The sequence below is a fragment of the Nomascus leucogenys genome, chromosome 6, assembly GCF_006542625.1.
Source record: "Nomascus leucogenys isolate Asia chromosome 6, Asia_NLE_v1, whole genome shotgun sequence".
In the NCBI taxonomy this organism is placed as follows: domain Eukaryota; kingdom Metazoa; phylum Chordata; class Mammalia; order Primates; family Hylobatidae; genus Nomascus; species Nomascus leucogenys.
Window position 1 is genome coordinate 95,312,141 of NC_044386.1, and position 16,130 is coordinate 95,328,270.

At 37.2% G+C, this 16,130-nt stretch overlaps 1 protein-coding gene across 5 annotated transcripts in view; it reads left to right on the top strand.

Moving 5' to 3' along the window:
- UBE2Q2 (ubiquitin conjugating enzyme E2 Q2) overlaps positions 1-14,605 on the top strand; it is a 58,532-nt gene extending 43,927 nt beyond the window's left edge. For 3 of the 5 annotated variants that reach the window (XM_003275459.4, XM_030814827.1, XM_003275460.4), the window contains 4 exons: positions 3,859-3,907; positions 4,353-4,448; positions 10,585-10,651; positions 12,981-14,605. In XM_003275459.4, the coding sequence (XP_003275507.1) occupies positions 3,859-3,907; positions 4,353-4,448; positions 10,585-10,651; positions 12,981-13,012 (244 nt within the window). In that variant the 3' untranslated portion in view covers positions 13,013-14,605. The remainder of the gene's footprint in view (positions 1-3,858; positions 3,908-4,352; positions 4,449-10,584; positions 10,652-12,980) is intronic. The other 2 variants (XM_030814825.1, XM_030814826.1) reach the window with 2 other exon arrangements.
- The last annotated feature ends 1,525 nt before the right edge of the window (positions 14,606-16,130 follow it).

Genomic DNA, 16,130 nt, shown 5'->3' on the forward strand with positions numbered 1-16,130 from the left:
AGAATAAATATATAAAAACATTTTTATCAGCCAGATGTGGTGGCTCACGCCTGTAATACCAACACTTTCGGAGGCCAAGGCAGGTGGATCATCTGAGTCAGGAGTTTGAGACCAGCCTGGCCAACATGGCAAAACCCCGTCTCTGCTAAAAATACAAAAATTAGCTGGGCGTGGTGGTGGGTGCCTGTAATCCCAGCTCGTCGGGAAGCTGAGGCAGGAGAATCGCTTGAACCCAGGAGGTGGAGGTTGCAGTCCAGCCTGGGCAATAGGGCGAGAGTCCGTCTCAAAAATTTTTTTTTTTTTTAATCAGAACATTTTAAAATGTGATTACAAAATTGGCCAGTATAGCTTTTCAACATTTTATTGTAAGAATTCTAAGACTTTAAGTTTATGACCTTAGGTTACCACCTAGAATAGAGACAAATACTTTATGAATAATGCCATTTTCAGTTTTAAAATCTGTTACGTAGTTTCTTAATTGATTCTTTTTTGCCACAGTGTTATTGTTCTCATTATTCAAATGAATAATTTGAATAAGTCAGCTTGTGACCTACTCAAATAAATCTTCTGATTCCTAATAAAGTGTTTTTCATTATACCAAATGCCAACTATATAAGAGGGGATTAAAAGTACTACGTACTCCATTGATTATCAAATGCTAACCATGGACTTAATTTATCAGAGGTTTAAAGCAGCAAAGAGTTGCTCTGGCAATAGTGACCTGAAGACTTCATGAAGTAGGTGAGATCCCAGCTGGGCAGTGAAATGTGAGTGGGGTTTGGTCAGCTGGTGGAGGTTGAAGGAAAATTATTTACATAGGTGAAAAGTAAACACAATCAGGTATCTAGGAAAGAGAATGAGATACTCAGAGTATACAGACCAGTTTGAGCTATAACACAAGGAGGGTAGGACTCATGTAGAAGAGTTTTAGGAAATAGTGCTGATGTAATATCTTGTACTTAAACAGGTCTGTGGACTGGTGACAGATCTTTTTTTTTTTTTTTCCTCTGCTAAGTAAACTATCACCCTGGCTATTCATCTTTCTGTGTAACTGGTTGAGAAACGGGAGTGACAGTAAAAAAACTATTGTAAAGTAAATCTGGTGACAGCAGAAGAGAATATGAGACACATTGTGCTCACAGAGCCCAGAAGAGTGTGACAGTAGTTGAGGGCCACGCTGTTGTCTTAGAGTGAAGTGAGGAGAACCTACATTGGTTTGGTAGTCATGGGAGTGGAAGGAGGAATGAAATGTGAAAGCTCATTGGAGGCAGAATCAAAATGGCTTGGTCTTCATAGTCAACTATTAAGTGAGGAGGTGGAATTATTTGCTGACTTGGGAAGAAGTAAAAGCTTGCCATCTCAATCAGGGTAAAGCTTAAGCATTGTGTGATTCTGGATAGATTATTGAGCAGCTTTGTTCTATATATTTCATATCCCGTATCTTCTAGTTATGACCCTACTTCTTTATTTCTTGACATAGCCAAACGTTTTTTAAACTAACAGCTTTATTGTGATACAGTTTATGTATGATAAAAGTCACCCTTCGAAGTGTACAATTTGGTGGTTTTTAGTATATTCACAGAGTTGTGCAGCCATGACTACTACCTAATTTCAGAACATTTTCATTACTTCAAAAAGAAACCCCATGCTGAGTAGCAGTCACTCCCTATACCCGTCTCCCCCACCATTGATCCTGGCAACCTCTCATCTAATTTTTATCTTTGTAGATTTGCCTATCTTGGACATTTCATATAAATAGAATCATATAAAATGCGGCTTTTTGTGACTGGTGTTTTTTACAGTGATTTTTAAATCAAATGTCTGAAGAGGCTAAGCTTAGGATAGTGTTTGCTGTACAACTTTGTCAACTGAACTTTTTTAAAGTTGAAAATACTGTATTACCGTGTCCATATATATGGCATGTTATCCTTAGATGACGCTTACTTAGATCATTAATGTTTTTTTCCTTAGTATTCTTGAACAGTCTCAGTATTCAGCAGGAACCCTTTGGAGGCAAAGAGCAGTAAGAATTTGGAACACTTGTTGACAAAATGAATGTAATTTAATACAGAAGTGCAATCGGCCACTTTTAGGTGTCGATGCTGCTGAAAGTGTATATTAAGGAAAAGTTTAGTTATCTTACTTTTTGTGTAGGTACTAGAACTACTTGTCTTGTGTTCAACAAACATTTGTGTAGTTGTTACGTACTTGTACAAATGCACTTTTTGACCTGAAAATCCAAAAACTCCCTTTCTTTCCCCCACCTCTTAAGACTCTGCATCCTCAAAGGAAGAGTGGGGTACCTTAAAGGAAAGGTGGTTGTGATTGGATAATAGGTAAAATGTCTACTGTATACTTCCTTTTCCCGAAACAAGTTCCTGTCTGCCGTCAGCATTTCCAAAATTTGAAGATTGTGTGTGATGTTAACTCATTAACCGATTATTAAGCTTTGAGCAGTTGTGGAACCAAAATCTAAATGAGTACCTGGATCTTCTAATTCTGTTAAATCAGTGAGTGCACATTATATACAATACTCTTTTAGCCCAGTAGGAGAGTTAAAGAGTGGAAGATAGATTTCTATGTTTCAGAAATAGAATACAGAAAGAAAAAAAAATTTAATCCCATGAGTCTTCACCTGAATTTAAATTTTTGGAGAGTTTTTCTTTTAGATTTTCTTTCCCTTCCATTGATTTTTCACTTTGAAAGGTCCCAGGATTTGGGCAAAGCAAGTGGGGAGAGACACTTGCCTGGATTCTCCAGGATGGGGGAGATAAAGAGGACTTCTTTCCCTAATTTTATTATTAAATATTGTCACTATAACAATTATTAATGTTAGTGGTCTACAGTAAAAGTTTTTAGATGCCTTGTCTGCAAAGTAATTTGGTTAGTCGGCACAGAGATGCCTTTGGTTAACTGGAATGGAAGATGTGCAGGCTAGAGTGGTCTTGGCAAGTCTTATGGGGGGAAATACAGCATTTGGAAGGGTAGGAAGCAGAAGGAATCTCAAGCAAGGGAAAGGCATGGGCAGAGCCCCGGAGGACAGAAGAATTTGTGGTGGACTTGGTGTCCACATAGACCTAATCAGTGGTCATAGCTTTTGTGTTTTCAAAATTACCAGTTTTTGTTCTAAACTATCATTCCCTTGATTTTTTTAGGCATGATATTTATGTATTTTGACATTTAAAGTAACATTAAAGGAGAAATGAAATTTTGTTTGAGAAAGATAAAGGTTAAAAATCGTTATCTAAATAACGATTTTCTAATGGGAGATTTGGTACATCCCCATAAGTTATCTTTGGTTCAGAGAATAGTGTTCAGGCCTAGAAAGAGCTTAAGGGAGTCCCAGAGAGGAGCTCCATGGTCAGAACCATTTGATTCTCACAACAGAATGGGTAAAAACAATTTTAACCATAAAACCATACAGATGTTCATAGCATGGATAGGGTAAGGTCAGTGTCATTGTCAGGGGAAAAACTCTTGGCTGTAACATCATGGTAGAGAAAGTTTCAGATGTAAAGAACACGTGAATGCCATTTAAGGAAACTGATTCTTCTGCCCCTATTCTTTGGAATATTTAGGGCTAAGTTCTTAGTTACCGATATCATAAAAATCTGAAAGTATTATGTTCTAAGAACCATTAGAAAAAATTGACTAGAATTTCAGAGGGATTACATTAGCGTGATAACATCAGAATTTTTAAATTACCCATAGTCCTATATCCCTAACAACTGTTGTCATGTTTGCATGTTATTTTCTTATCTTTACCTGTGTGCATATTTTCTTGGTAATGGCACTTAGAAGTTGTTTAAGGAGGAATAATTCTCGAGAATTTTGTATGACGCCTTTTTTCTTTTTAAGGTATGTATTGGGTGGAGGAGCATTATGTATGGAACTTCTCACAAAACAGGTGACTTTTCTTACGGTACTCCATTTTCACCCGCAATTTAGTGCTTTGATCATGTAAATTAGATTGTAAGTAGAAAATTTTTTAATAGCTCCTACTCTTAAATTTTGGTTTATTTTAAAAATAGCTCTACTTTCAAGAATGAAAAAGGTAAACCAATAAAATGACATTGTACTTGGTGCTGAATCTATGCTAGGATAGGCATTAAGAGTGACCTTTATTCAAGGTTCTAATTTGCTCATGTTGGGCACTTAGAACATTGGTTTTTTTTTTTTTTTTTTTTTTTTTGGTGAGATTCTGGAAATGTTCCAATTTTACTTTTTCTCCTTGACCACAGACTTTCTAACACTGATTTGCTGGTGTTGAGTTACATACCATTTTGTTATGCCTTCCCAAGTGGGAATCAGAAATACGTCTGTATTTTAGAGATACTTTGTTCTTCCTGTAGGGCTGGAGCAGTGCCTACTCAATAGAATCGGTCATCATGCAAATAAATGCCACCTTAGTCAAAGGCAAAGCCAGAGTGCAGTTTGGAGCAAATAAGGTACTTCCGTTAAGAATTTTACATAAACCATAAGATATATTTTATATTACTTTATAAACTTTCTTCCTGTCTTGACTTAATTCTTTTTTGAGATAGTTTCATTTTCATTTGGTTTGTTTTCTTCTTGTTGCAAAAGTGATCTGTAGAAAATATAAGAAAATTAAAGAGACTAATTGATAATCACTTAATGATTTCATATCTGTTCTTTTAGTCTGTTATATTTGCTGTAGATAAACATTATAAGTTTACAGTTGTAAACAAAAAAACAAAAACTTATTTGTAAACAAATAAGTTTATTTGTACTTATTTATAAACAAATAAGTTTACAGTTGTAAACTTATTATTGGTATGTATACCGTAGTAAATTAAAAATTATATGTACTTTGAAGTTTTAAAAAATTGAGTTCATGTTATAGAACTAATTCTTGGTAAGCTTTTATGTGCTAGGCTCTAGTCTTTTCATTTATTTATTTTTACTTTTTTTTTCTCTGTGCCTATGCTTACCAAGTTTTTTTTTTTATCTTTTACTTTTTATTAACTTTTTCAATCCTCTTAATAACTTAAAAAGTAGGTGCTATTATTATCTGCATTTTGTAGATGAGGTAACTGAAGCATACAGAAGTTAGTTAGATAACTTGTCTGAGGTGACAAGTGGCAGAACAAGGATTGGAACCAGACAGTCTGGCTGCCCTAGGCCCAACCAAGAGGAGCTGAGAGCAAGCCATGGGACATAAGGATGTTGTTCAGGCTGGTTTTCTTTTCAGTTAACCTGAAGCATAGGCTGTAACATTAATTTTAGGACATTAATGAGACAGCCTTCCAAAGCCAGAGGTTTGTTACCATGACTTTTAGCAAGAATTCGTGGTTTAAAGGCAAGATGGTGCTTTAAGAAGTTTCCATTCACTATGGAGGGAATGGTAGTTGAGTTAAATAGTGAAATCCTGGAGCACACAGTCTTTAGGGCAGCTTCTGACCTATTTCTATGATCAGGAAAGGCATCTGTCTTTCCCTGCTGCCCATAACCTCCACTTACTCTCCCACAGAATCCCCTAGACTGTGATCACATTCAGATGAGAGATCTGTTTTGTTTTTTCCAGGGTAGGAGGAAGTGAGTCACTACCTATACTAAGCAGCCTAGTCTTCTGTGTATAAATGAGCAAGGTTGGGGAGCCAAATCTCTTGGATTATCTCAGGATTATGCAAGATGGTAAAGTGGTTTCATGTTAGTTGTATCCACAGCTGTCATCAGAAGCAAACACAGATACTTTTTGTAGGAAAGCATCTCTAATTTAAGCCTGTAGGATTCCCAAAGATTAATTCACTCAAATCATAGCATTCAAATAGTCAACTCAACATATTTGAGAATTGTCAGAAATAATAAATAATAGATATGTTTCCCAAAGACAGTAGATTTTGGAATTATCAGATACAGAACACAGACTTCAGATATTAGAATTGTGAGAAAATAGTTATATGTGAAATCTAATATAAAGAAAAAAAGACGGAATCATAAAATTGAGCAAGCAGCAAGACCACCAGGAATGATGAAGAAGAAAAGAAAATGGATGAAATAGAACTTACAGAAATTAAAAAATATAGATGGGTATGGTGGCTCACGCCTGTAATCTCAGCACTTTGGGAGGCCGAGGCAGGAGGATGGCTTGAGCCCAGGAGTTGGAGACCATCCTGGGGAACATGGTGAGAACTCATCTATACAAAAAATACGCCCCCCACCCCCAAAAAACAATTAGCTGGTATGGGGTACCTGTCTATAGTCTCAGCTGCTCAGGAGGCTGAGGTGGGAAGATCACTTGAGCCCAGGAGACCGAGGCTGCACTGAGGCATGTTCGCGCCACTCCAGGCTTGGTGACAGCGAGACTCTGTCTCAAAATAAAAAATGTAATTGTTGAAATAAGAAACTCAGTAGATTAGACACCAGAAGAGAATTGATTAGATGATTATCTCAAAAAAATAAGTTAGAATGTTAGAGAGACATGAGGATAGATGACAGGGCAGAAGTTGGTGGGGTTGGTGGGGAGAGATCAGCATGAGGTCTAAAATATGTCTTAGTGGAATCCCAGGAGGAGATATTAGAATTATACTAGAAAGTGAGAGAAATAGAAGTTCTAAAGGTGATAGAAGCAAGTCTACATAAATCAGTCACAACAAACGTAAATGGACTAAAGTTACCAGTTAGATTGAATTAATAAAATCCAGCTGTTTTAATCTATGTATTTAAAATATGAAGGTACAAAAAGGTTGAAAGTTTTTATAAAGGAGAGTGATAAAGATATGCCAGTATACATTAACTAAAAACAAATGATGTAGCTTTAATATCAAACAAAATAGAATTCTGGAACAGAAAGCATTAGTAACAATTTGATGATAAGTCTGTTAATTAGGAGGATATAGCAATTTTCGTATTTTATGTACCTATCAAAATAGCCTCAAAATACCCAGGAAAAACTGATAAAACCACAGGGAGAAGTTGACAAGTCCACCATCATAGTTGGAGATTTCAGCATACCCTGCGTACTACTAGTAAGATAAACAGAATGCCCATATGTAGATTTGAATAACCAGTGAATGGGCATGGTATAATGGACAAGTATAGACCTCTGTACCCAATAATTAGATATAGATTGTTCTCAAGCAAATATGGACTATGGGAGAAAAATTAATTATAAATCCATAAAATCAGACGATTTAAAAACAGTTGGTACCATACACACCATATAATTTAAATATGAAGCAATTAAGGTTAGAAGGCAATAATGAAGAGATTAACAAAAAGCTATGTGAATTTGGAAATTAAATACACTTGTAAATCATGGTTTTAAAAAGTAAAATGAAATTTTAAAATGCTTAGAATTGAACCATAATTAAAATTACTAAAATTCTATCTATTCCTTTCTCCCCTCCTGTCCCTCCCTCTTCTTATCTGGAACATTCAAGAAGCTAATCTTTTTCAATGAACAACACTTCAAATACTGAAAAACAAAAGGACAGATGTCATTCTCTGACCTTAGTTAAATCTATAAGTTAATAATAAAACCAGAAAACAGATATTTCTTTCTGGAATTTTATAACTCATGCAAACAGCCCTTAGGTCAAACAGGGATTTGAAATTAAAACTTCAGAATATCTAGAGAATAGCAATAATGCAATCATTACTTATCAGAGACTAAAGGAGAGCTCAGAGGAATGTTCATTGCCAAATCCTTATGCCATTAAGAAAAGAATGAAAATGAATCAAACCTCTGATTGTTAGAAAAGACAATAAAAAAACCTGAAGGAGGCCGGGGACGGTGGCTCACTCCTATAATCCTAGCACTTTGGTAGGCTGAGACGAGTGGATGGCCTGAGCTCAGGAGTTCGAGACCACCCTGGGCAACATGGTGAAACCCATCTCTGCAAAACAAAACAAAACAAAACACGAAAATTAGCTGGGCATTGTGGCAGGCGCCTGTGGTCCCAACTACTCAGGAGGCTGAGGCAGGAGAATTGCTTGAACCCAAGAGGTGGAGGTTGCAGTGAGCTGAGATCCAGCCACTGCACTCTAGTCTGAGTGACAGAGCAAGACTCCGTCTCTTAAAAGAACCTGAAGGAAAGCAGAATGGGGAAATTATTAAAGATATACAAGCAGAAATCAGTGAGTTAGAAGAATAGGAAGGGCTAGACTCCCAGTACAGTAAGGTCTCTGCAGAAACATTTGTTTAAACTGGGCTTTTGAGTACCTTGCTACTGATAATTGAGACTGGGGAAGGCCAACATTCTTACTTTCTCTTTGCGTTTTGGGTGGTGGGCAGTAGGGTTGGAAAGTGACTGCTTCACAGTCATTTGGGAGTTTCAGGGTATGTATAGTTTTTACGTCCAGTTTGTTTCTTTTATTTTTGTCCTTTTTGTGGAAATACTAAAACAAAAACTTTTTTGCCTGTAATCCCAGCACTTTGGGAGGCCGAGGAGGGCGGATCACGAGGTCAGGAGATCGAGACCGTCCTGGCTAACACGGTGAAACCCCGTCTCTACTACAAATACAAAAAATTAGCCGGACGTGGTGGCGGGCGCCTGTAGTCCCAGCTACTCAGGAGGCTGAGGCAGGAGAATGGCGTGAACCTGGGAGGCGGAGCTTGCAGTGAGCCAAGATTGCGCCACTGCACTCCAGCCTGGGCGACAGAGTGAGACTCCGTCTCAAAAAACAAAAAAAAACAGCAACAAAAGTTTTTCATTAATGTTAAGAAAAACGTGTTACTATACATTTTTTGTTTAGTTTATTAGGTGCATTATGGCAGGGCTTTACTATTTTGTTTGTGTTTTTGTTGTTGTTGTTGTTTTTTGAGATGGAGTTTTGGTCTTGTTGCCCAAGCTGGAGTGCAATGGCACGATCTCGGGCTCACTGCAAAGTCAGCCTCCTGGGTTCAAGCGATTCTCCTGCCTCAGCCTCCCAAGTAGCTGAGATTACAGGTGTGCGCCACCACGTCTGGCTATTTTGGTATTTTTAGTAGAGACGGGGTTTCTCCGTGTTGGTCAGGCTGGTCTTGAACTCCTGACCTCAGGTGATCCACCTGCCTCAGCCTCTCAAAGTGCTGGGATTACAGATGTGAGCCACCGTGCCCGGCCAGCTTTACTATTTTAAAGAGCTCTTAGATGTTGAAAAAGACTACCCTGTAGAAAAATAGGAAAAGTCCTTACATAAATTTAACATGTTAAAAAAAAATATGAAAAGGGTATAAAAAGTCTGTTTACAGAAGTAGAAATAAATGGCTCGTGAACATAATGGAGACATGCTCAGTCTCACTCAATAATAGAAATACAAATCAAAACTATACTGGGAGTCCATCTAGTATATTGTCAGAAATCTACAAATGTTTGAAGTACTGCATTGGTGAGGCAGCATCGAGGCACTCTTACAGATGGCTGGTGGGCAGACACATTTGTGCAGTTATATAGAGGGCAATTTAGCAATATCTCAGAATTACTAAGGCATATGTATCTTTTGACCCAGCAGCTCTACTCTAGGACATTTTTACCAGTACTCAGCAGATATACGTATGAGGTTGCTCTTGGCAACATTATAACAGCAAAATATTGACAAAACCTGATGTCCACCAATAGGGGACTGATTAAATACTTGAATGTCCGTATAATAGAAATATTTCAGTGTTTAAAACAGGTATGTTCTATACTGATATGGAACATTCTCCAAGATATGCTAGATGAGAAAAGGGGCAGACCAATGTCTGTAGCATGCAACTGTTAGTGAAGGAAAGCCAGGGACAGTGGCTAACTACAGTGGGCTGTAATGAATATTCTTGTATAATCTTAAAGAGGGACATACAAGAAATTAGTAATAGTGGTTAACTTGTGTGGAGGAAGGGGGATGAATGGGAGGAAACTGGGTGTTTAGGGCACAAGTAGGAGGGAGAGTTTTCACTTAGGAAGTAGACATTTTTGAGTCTTGTGCTGTGTGAATTTATTATGCAAAAATTTCTGCCACATAATATAGTGGATAGATGGGTACCAGTATGAAGAGTGCTGCTCTTGGTATATTAATTCTAAGTGAAGATATAGGTTGGTTGTACTTACGGTGACAAAATTAATCCTAGATTTGGCTCCTTAAAAAGATTGTATATTTTTATCAAAAGAGGGCTCCTTTAGTAAGCATGGTGCCAATTATGGGCATTCTTTAGATTTCTAACTTAAAATGTCGTTCATATGTATAGTCGTGGTAGCTTAATATTTTCTTATCTGAAAGTAATATTTTGTAGTTTTTTTAAAAATAGAAGTTATGTGAAGAGAGTTTGAGTTTTATTAACATCCAGATATAATCCTTTAACTTGATTCAGCAATGTGGAGACAGACTCTAGAACCAGAAAGCTTTGTACTTGTCCAATGGTAGGAAGACTTATAAAAATGAACTGTGAGGCTTGTTGAGTTTTATTGGGGTACAATTTTGGTTTTGTTATTTTTATAAAATTATAGAGAATAATGAAATTGAGAAATGAGGCTATTAAGTTAAAATTGTTTTTGGTCAGTTTCCCAGTTCTTTTAAGCATAGTGTGATGCATTCATAAATTTATTGTAATAATTTTCACCTAATCACACTTTTGATTTAAAATGTGTAATTCTCTTTCAGAATCAATATAATCTAGCAAGAGCCCAACAATCCTATAATTCCATTGTACAGATACATGAGAAAAATGGTATGTTTAATTAAATAAGTGTTTATTGCCATTTAAGAAGTTTTAGATAATGTATTAATACTTACCATTTTATTTTTCTGTTTTTGCTTTAGTTTCTTAAAGTGCTGTTACCATAGTGAAAAAAACTTGTGTTGCATACAAAATATTTATTTATTTATTTATTTATTTATTTTATTTGTTTTTTGAGACAGAGTCTCACTCTGTCACCCCAGCTGGAGTGCAGTGGCGCTATCTCGGCTCACTGCCAGCTCCGCCTCCCGGGTTCATGCCATTCTCCTGCCTCAGCCTCCCGAGTAGCTGGGACTACAGGCGCCTTTTTTGTATTTTTAGTAGAGACCGGGTTTCCCCATGTTAGCCAGGATGGTCTCGATCTCCTGACTTTGTGATCTGCCCGTCTCGGCCTCCCAAAGTGCTGGGATTACAGGTGTGAGCCACCGCACCACAAAACCTTAACATTGTACTTCAATCAAAATTTTTGTATCCTATGCACTTGGCCTAGGTAGCTCAGAGTCAGAATCAAGATTTTTTTTTTTTTTTTAGTAGACTAATGAATGACTCACTTTACTTACTTGAAATCTTAGGAACTGAGTTAAAGGCAACTCTTTATAGATGGAGTTCTTGCTGTTATAACTGGAGTGCAGTGGTTGTTTACAGGTGTGATTATAGTGGACTGCAGCCTCAAGCTCCTGGGCTGATGTGATCCTCCTGCCTCAGTCTCCCCAGTAGCTTGGACTGTAGGCACAAGCCACCATGCCTGTAAAGTATTCTTTACTTTGCTAGAAATGTGTCAGTTTGTGACTTAAGATTTGTGTTTTGTGCTCACTTATTTTAATGACAAAGCAAACTTGTCACTCTTTCAGTGATTGCTTACTTATGGACATAGTATTCAAAACAAAATTTTCAAGCAGAAGAGAGAAACAATAAAATTTGAGGACAAGGCCAGGTTTTCATCATAATAATTTCTAGCACACAAAATTAGATCCAAAGAAACCTGTGTGTACTACATTAATACTTTATAGATCTTGGCATATTCATACTATTCTAAAGTTTCATCCTAAACAGTACTTAGTCTAATTTGCCTTTTTATGGAGAGCTTAGGTTTTTGTGGAACCTGGGAAACAGATTTCTTATTTTTATTTTTATTTCTTAAACATTACAACTGGCATTCAAAAAATATTTATAGAAAATGCTGTATTTGAGAGTGTGTGGGTATGTATAAGCTTAGCTGTGATGAAAGAGTAATAGATTCAGAATCAGGAGAGATGACTTCTAGGGTTTTTTTTTTTAATCTTTAAAAAAGTTTTTTTCTTATTTTTAAAAAATAGACATTATACTTATTGTGTACAAAGTTTTGAAGTATACGTAATTGTGGAATGACTAAATCTAGCTAATTAACCTAGGCATCACCTTACATAGTTATCATTTTTATGCTGAGACACTTTACATCCACTCTTAACATTTTTCAAGAATATAGTATATTGTTAACTATAGTCACCATGTTGTACAATAGCTCAAGATGGATTCTAGTTTGGCCTGCTACTAACTCTGATTTTAGGCATAGTCATTTAGTCACTGCACCTGCTGCGATGGCTTCCTTGTCATTGTGAAATGACATTATGGCTCTGATAACAGTCCAAGTTCCTTATATTCCAAATCGCCAGGATTTTGTTTGGGGACATAAGTACTTTCCATGAGGCTTACTTTCAAGTATAGAACTGAAGTGGAATAAAACTTACTCTTTTAGTCTAATATTCCACAGTCATCTTTAGCTAGAGATGCCATTAATACAGAGCTCTTGTGTTGAAAACTCAGGTACAATTTATTCATAGAAAATAACTTTCTGTTGTGAAATAGCAAAATGCAGTTATTACCAATCCAAGTGTAAGTTTAATTTTTACAGTAGACTGGGTGCAGTGGCTCACACCTGTAATCCCAGCACTTTGGGAGGCGGAGGTGGGTGGATCACCTGAGGTCATTAGTTGGAGACCAGCCTGACCAACATGGTGAAACCCTGTCTCTACTAAATACCAAAAAAAAAATTAGTGGGGCATAGTGGCACATGCCTGTAATCCCAGGTACTTGGGAGCCTGAGGCAGGAGAATTGCTTGATCTGGGAGGTGGAGGTTGCAATGAGCTGAGTTTGCGCCATTGCACTCCAGCCTAGGTAACAGAGTGAAACTCTGTCTCAAAAAAAAGAAAATATTTTTTTATGCTAGATTTAAACACCAAAATTATGAAAAGAGACTGTAGCTAACCTTATTACATGCCAGTTCTTCTAATTTATTTAAGAATTAAAGTATTTTAACTTTTTTTTTTCATTCTATTTCAGGCTGGTACACCCCTCCAAAGGAAGATGGCTAAATATGTTGACCGTTGTATGTTTGGACTAATGTTGCTTTAAAGAAAATCTTTCCAACATGCAGACAAAAGCTTTGAGTGCCCCTATTACAGCAGTACCGAAGACGTTAGTTAATAGATATTTTAGTGGATAATCTGTCATCTGACATCCAGTATAAGTTACAGCCTTTGCATTTTGCTCATTTTAGATATCTTGGACTGAGCAGTGGGGCCTTTACTGTATTTTTCCTGATAAATACACATACTGGCCACTCCTTATCTCTTTTTCTTGAAAAGTGAACTTTTTAAAGCAGCCAAGTCAACATCAGGCTACTGAAGTTGAGGCTTTAGGGTAACTTTTCTATATTGAGCCCATGGGTTACAAGGATTTGCAATATATTGTTCCATTTACAGCCAATACAAGTTTAATCGATGTTCAATATTGGTTTAGAAAATTTAAGGCCTTCTAAATCATAATAGCTCTTTCATGTCTAAAACCATTTTATGATATTGCCAAAATGATAGGAAACCTACTCATTAAATTGTTAAACTTTTTAATGACTATGTGAAGATATGAATTGTTTCCTGAAGATGATACTCTTAATTGAGTTGTATTGTACTTTTTAGGCAAAGCAGTGTAAAACTGTATCAATTAAGGCTTGGAGTAGTGATTTCCACTGGGGCATCAGAGTCTTGCTGGGCTGAATCTGCTGCTTGTTGGTTCAGTGTTTCTTATGAACAAGAGCCACAGTATAGAGCTTAAAGTTATTTAAAATACTAAGTCATCTTACGTTTCCATTTTATTAACGGGATGTTGCAATCATTTGTAAACTAATAAACTTATAAAGTGATTGGCACAAAGACTCCTTGAGCAAAAGCTGTGCAGTTAAGTACAAAAAGATACTTAATTTGGAGACTCTTACAGTAATTTTTGCCATAGTCAAAACAATGGCTTTTACATTGAAAGATTAATAGAAACTCTGCATATGTTAATTTTTTTTATAGAACCTAACTCAAATCAAGGTACTCTCCATTTTATTGCCTTACCTGAATCAGTCCTTTTTCGTTGGTAATAGATTTTTTTATACACCCAAGTTTGATTTAAAAGTAAATTCTAGTTCTTAAGCACTTTTAACAAGAAATCCAGAAGCACATTTTTCTGCACAAACCAGTTACAAAGTTCAAAAGTGTTTCTTCTGCATTAGCTTTGAGATTCAGTTTTTAACTTTGTAAACCACATCTAAGAGACTTGTCATTTCTACATTATTGTGTGTGTTTAATGTCTTTTGATTCCATTTTGGTTAAGAGAGCAGTAAATAGATTTTCTGGTATTCTTGTTCACTTGATTACATTTGTATAAAGTTCTCATTGCCAGTTGCTCAGATAACAAGTGACAAGGCAGAATTCTTTAAATCAGTAAAGTTCCTTAAGCCTAAGGCTAAATCTTGAATACATTGCTGAATTCTTTAATATCCTGATGGCAAGCAGACTGATAGCTGCACATTTGGCATGCTTTATTTCATGGATTTTATTTTTAATTGCAGATTTATTTGGCAGTGTACAGTAAATTTTGTAAACTTGCATCAAGTTTATGAATAAAGAACCATTTAAAAATTTTGTTTGTGCTGATCATGGCAAGCAAAAAAAGATTACTTTCTCATTTTTCCCTCATAAGAAAACTCTGCTTGATGTGTTTGTAGGCTCTATTGAGTTTCTGGAATAAGACATTTAAGGAGGGAAGTGGTGAGGGGAGGCTTGGAAGACAGGCAGATATAACAAGAGATAGTGAAAGAACCTGGAAATAGTCTGTGCGATAGTCACCTTTTCTCAGCCTTTTTCCTCTTCCATTCTCATTATAAATTCAAGTGCAACTTTTTCCTTATGGCTATCCTTAGTTCCCCCAGTGAAAATAATCTGCTCCTTCTTTAGCATACCCATGGCCTCCTTGCACACAATTGACAGGTTATCTCACATACAAGAAGTCCAGAGGTAGGACAACTCCAGGTACTGTACATCTGGGCTTTGCTCTGCTTCCTTGAGGTTTTTCTATGTTGATTTCATCTTTTGGTTGCATGTTATGTGCAGCCACCTTACTTGATCCAGAGGTAGATAAATGCCCCTGTCTTCTAGTGTCTCCTTACAAGGTGAGGAAATCTCTAAAAGCACCATCCCATCAAGCACACTGCCTCTTGCCTTTCCTTGGCTACATCAGGGACCTGTGCCCACCCCTAAACCAATGGTGGTGAAAAGAATGAAACCATCGTGATTAGTTTGCACAAACGGTTCTCAAAGCATAATTTGGGGAACACTGGAGACCCCTGAGACCATTTCAAGAGGTTTTAAAAGACTATTTTCATAATATTAAAACATTTGCCATTTTCACTTATTCTTTCATGTGTACAATGGAGTTTTCCAGAGGCTACATGATGTGATTTTGGAACAGATTGAATTCAGAAGCAGATATGAGAATCTACTTGTCTTCTATTAAGACAAATTAAATATTTGCAAAAATGTAAAGTGATGCCGTCTGGTACACTGGTAAACTGTCCTCTTTCCCTACTTTATATCAGCCACAAAGAACGCCCACTTTGAAAGGCAGTCAGGTTTCGTTCAGTAGCCAGAGAATGGAGAAGGGGAGCTCATGCTCTAAAGGCACCTTCTCCCAGAGGGATGGGAGGCTGGGGAGTTTAAAGAGTTAGCTGAGGGGCGGGGGGAGGTATGAAGGGCGGCAAGCACAGGCTGGAGTTCAGACAAGCAGGCATAGTCCCTGAACATGCTGCTTCCATACATCCATGTTCACAAGATGCCAGTGAGCTTTCTTTAGGGGAGAGGATTTTAGCATTATGTTAATGATCTAAAGGTAACTGGAGGGCGCCTGTTTATCTTCCTCTGGTATTCCGCAAGGGGTCAGGAAGCTCTGTTGACATCTGGGCCATCTGGCTTCCTTAAGCAGCTGCGCCTATAAATAGACTATGGAAAAAAACTGGCTGGGCTTGGTGGCTCATACTTGTAATTTCAACGCTTTGGGAGGCGGAGGCAGAGGGATGTCTTGAGGCCAGGAGTTTGAGACCACCCTGGGCAACACAGACCCTGGGTCTACCAAAAAAAAAAGCCACAGCTACTCAGGAGGCTTATACCAGTG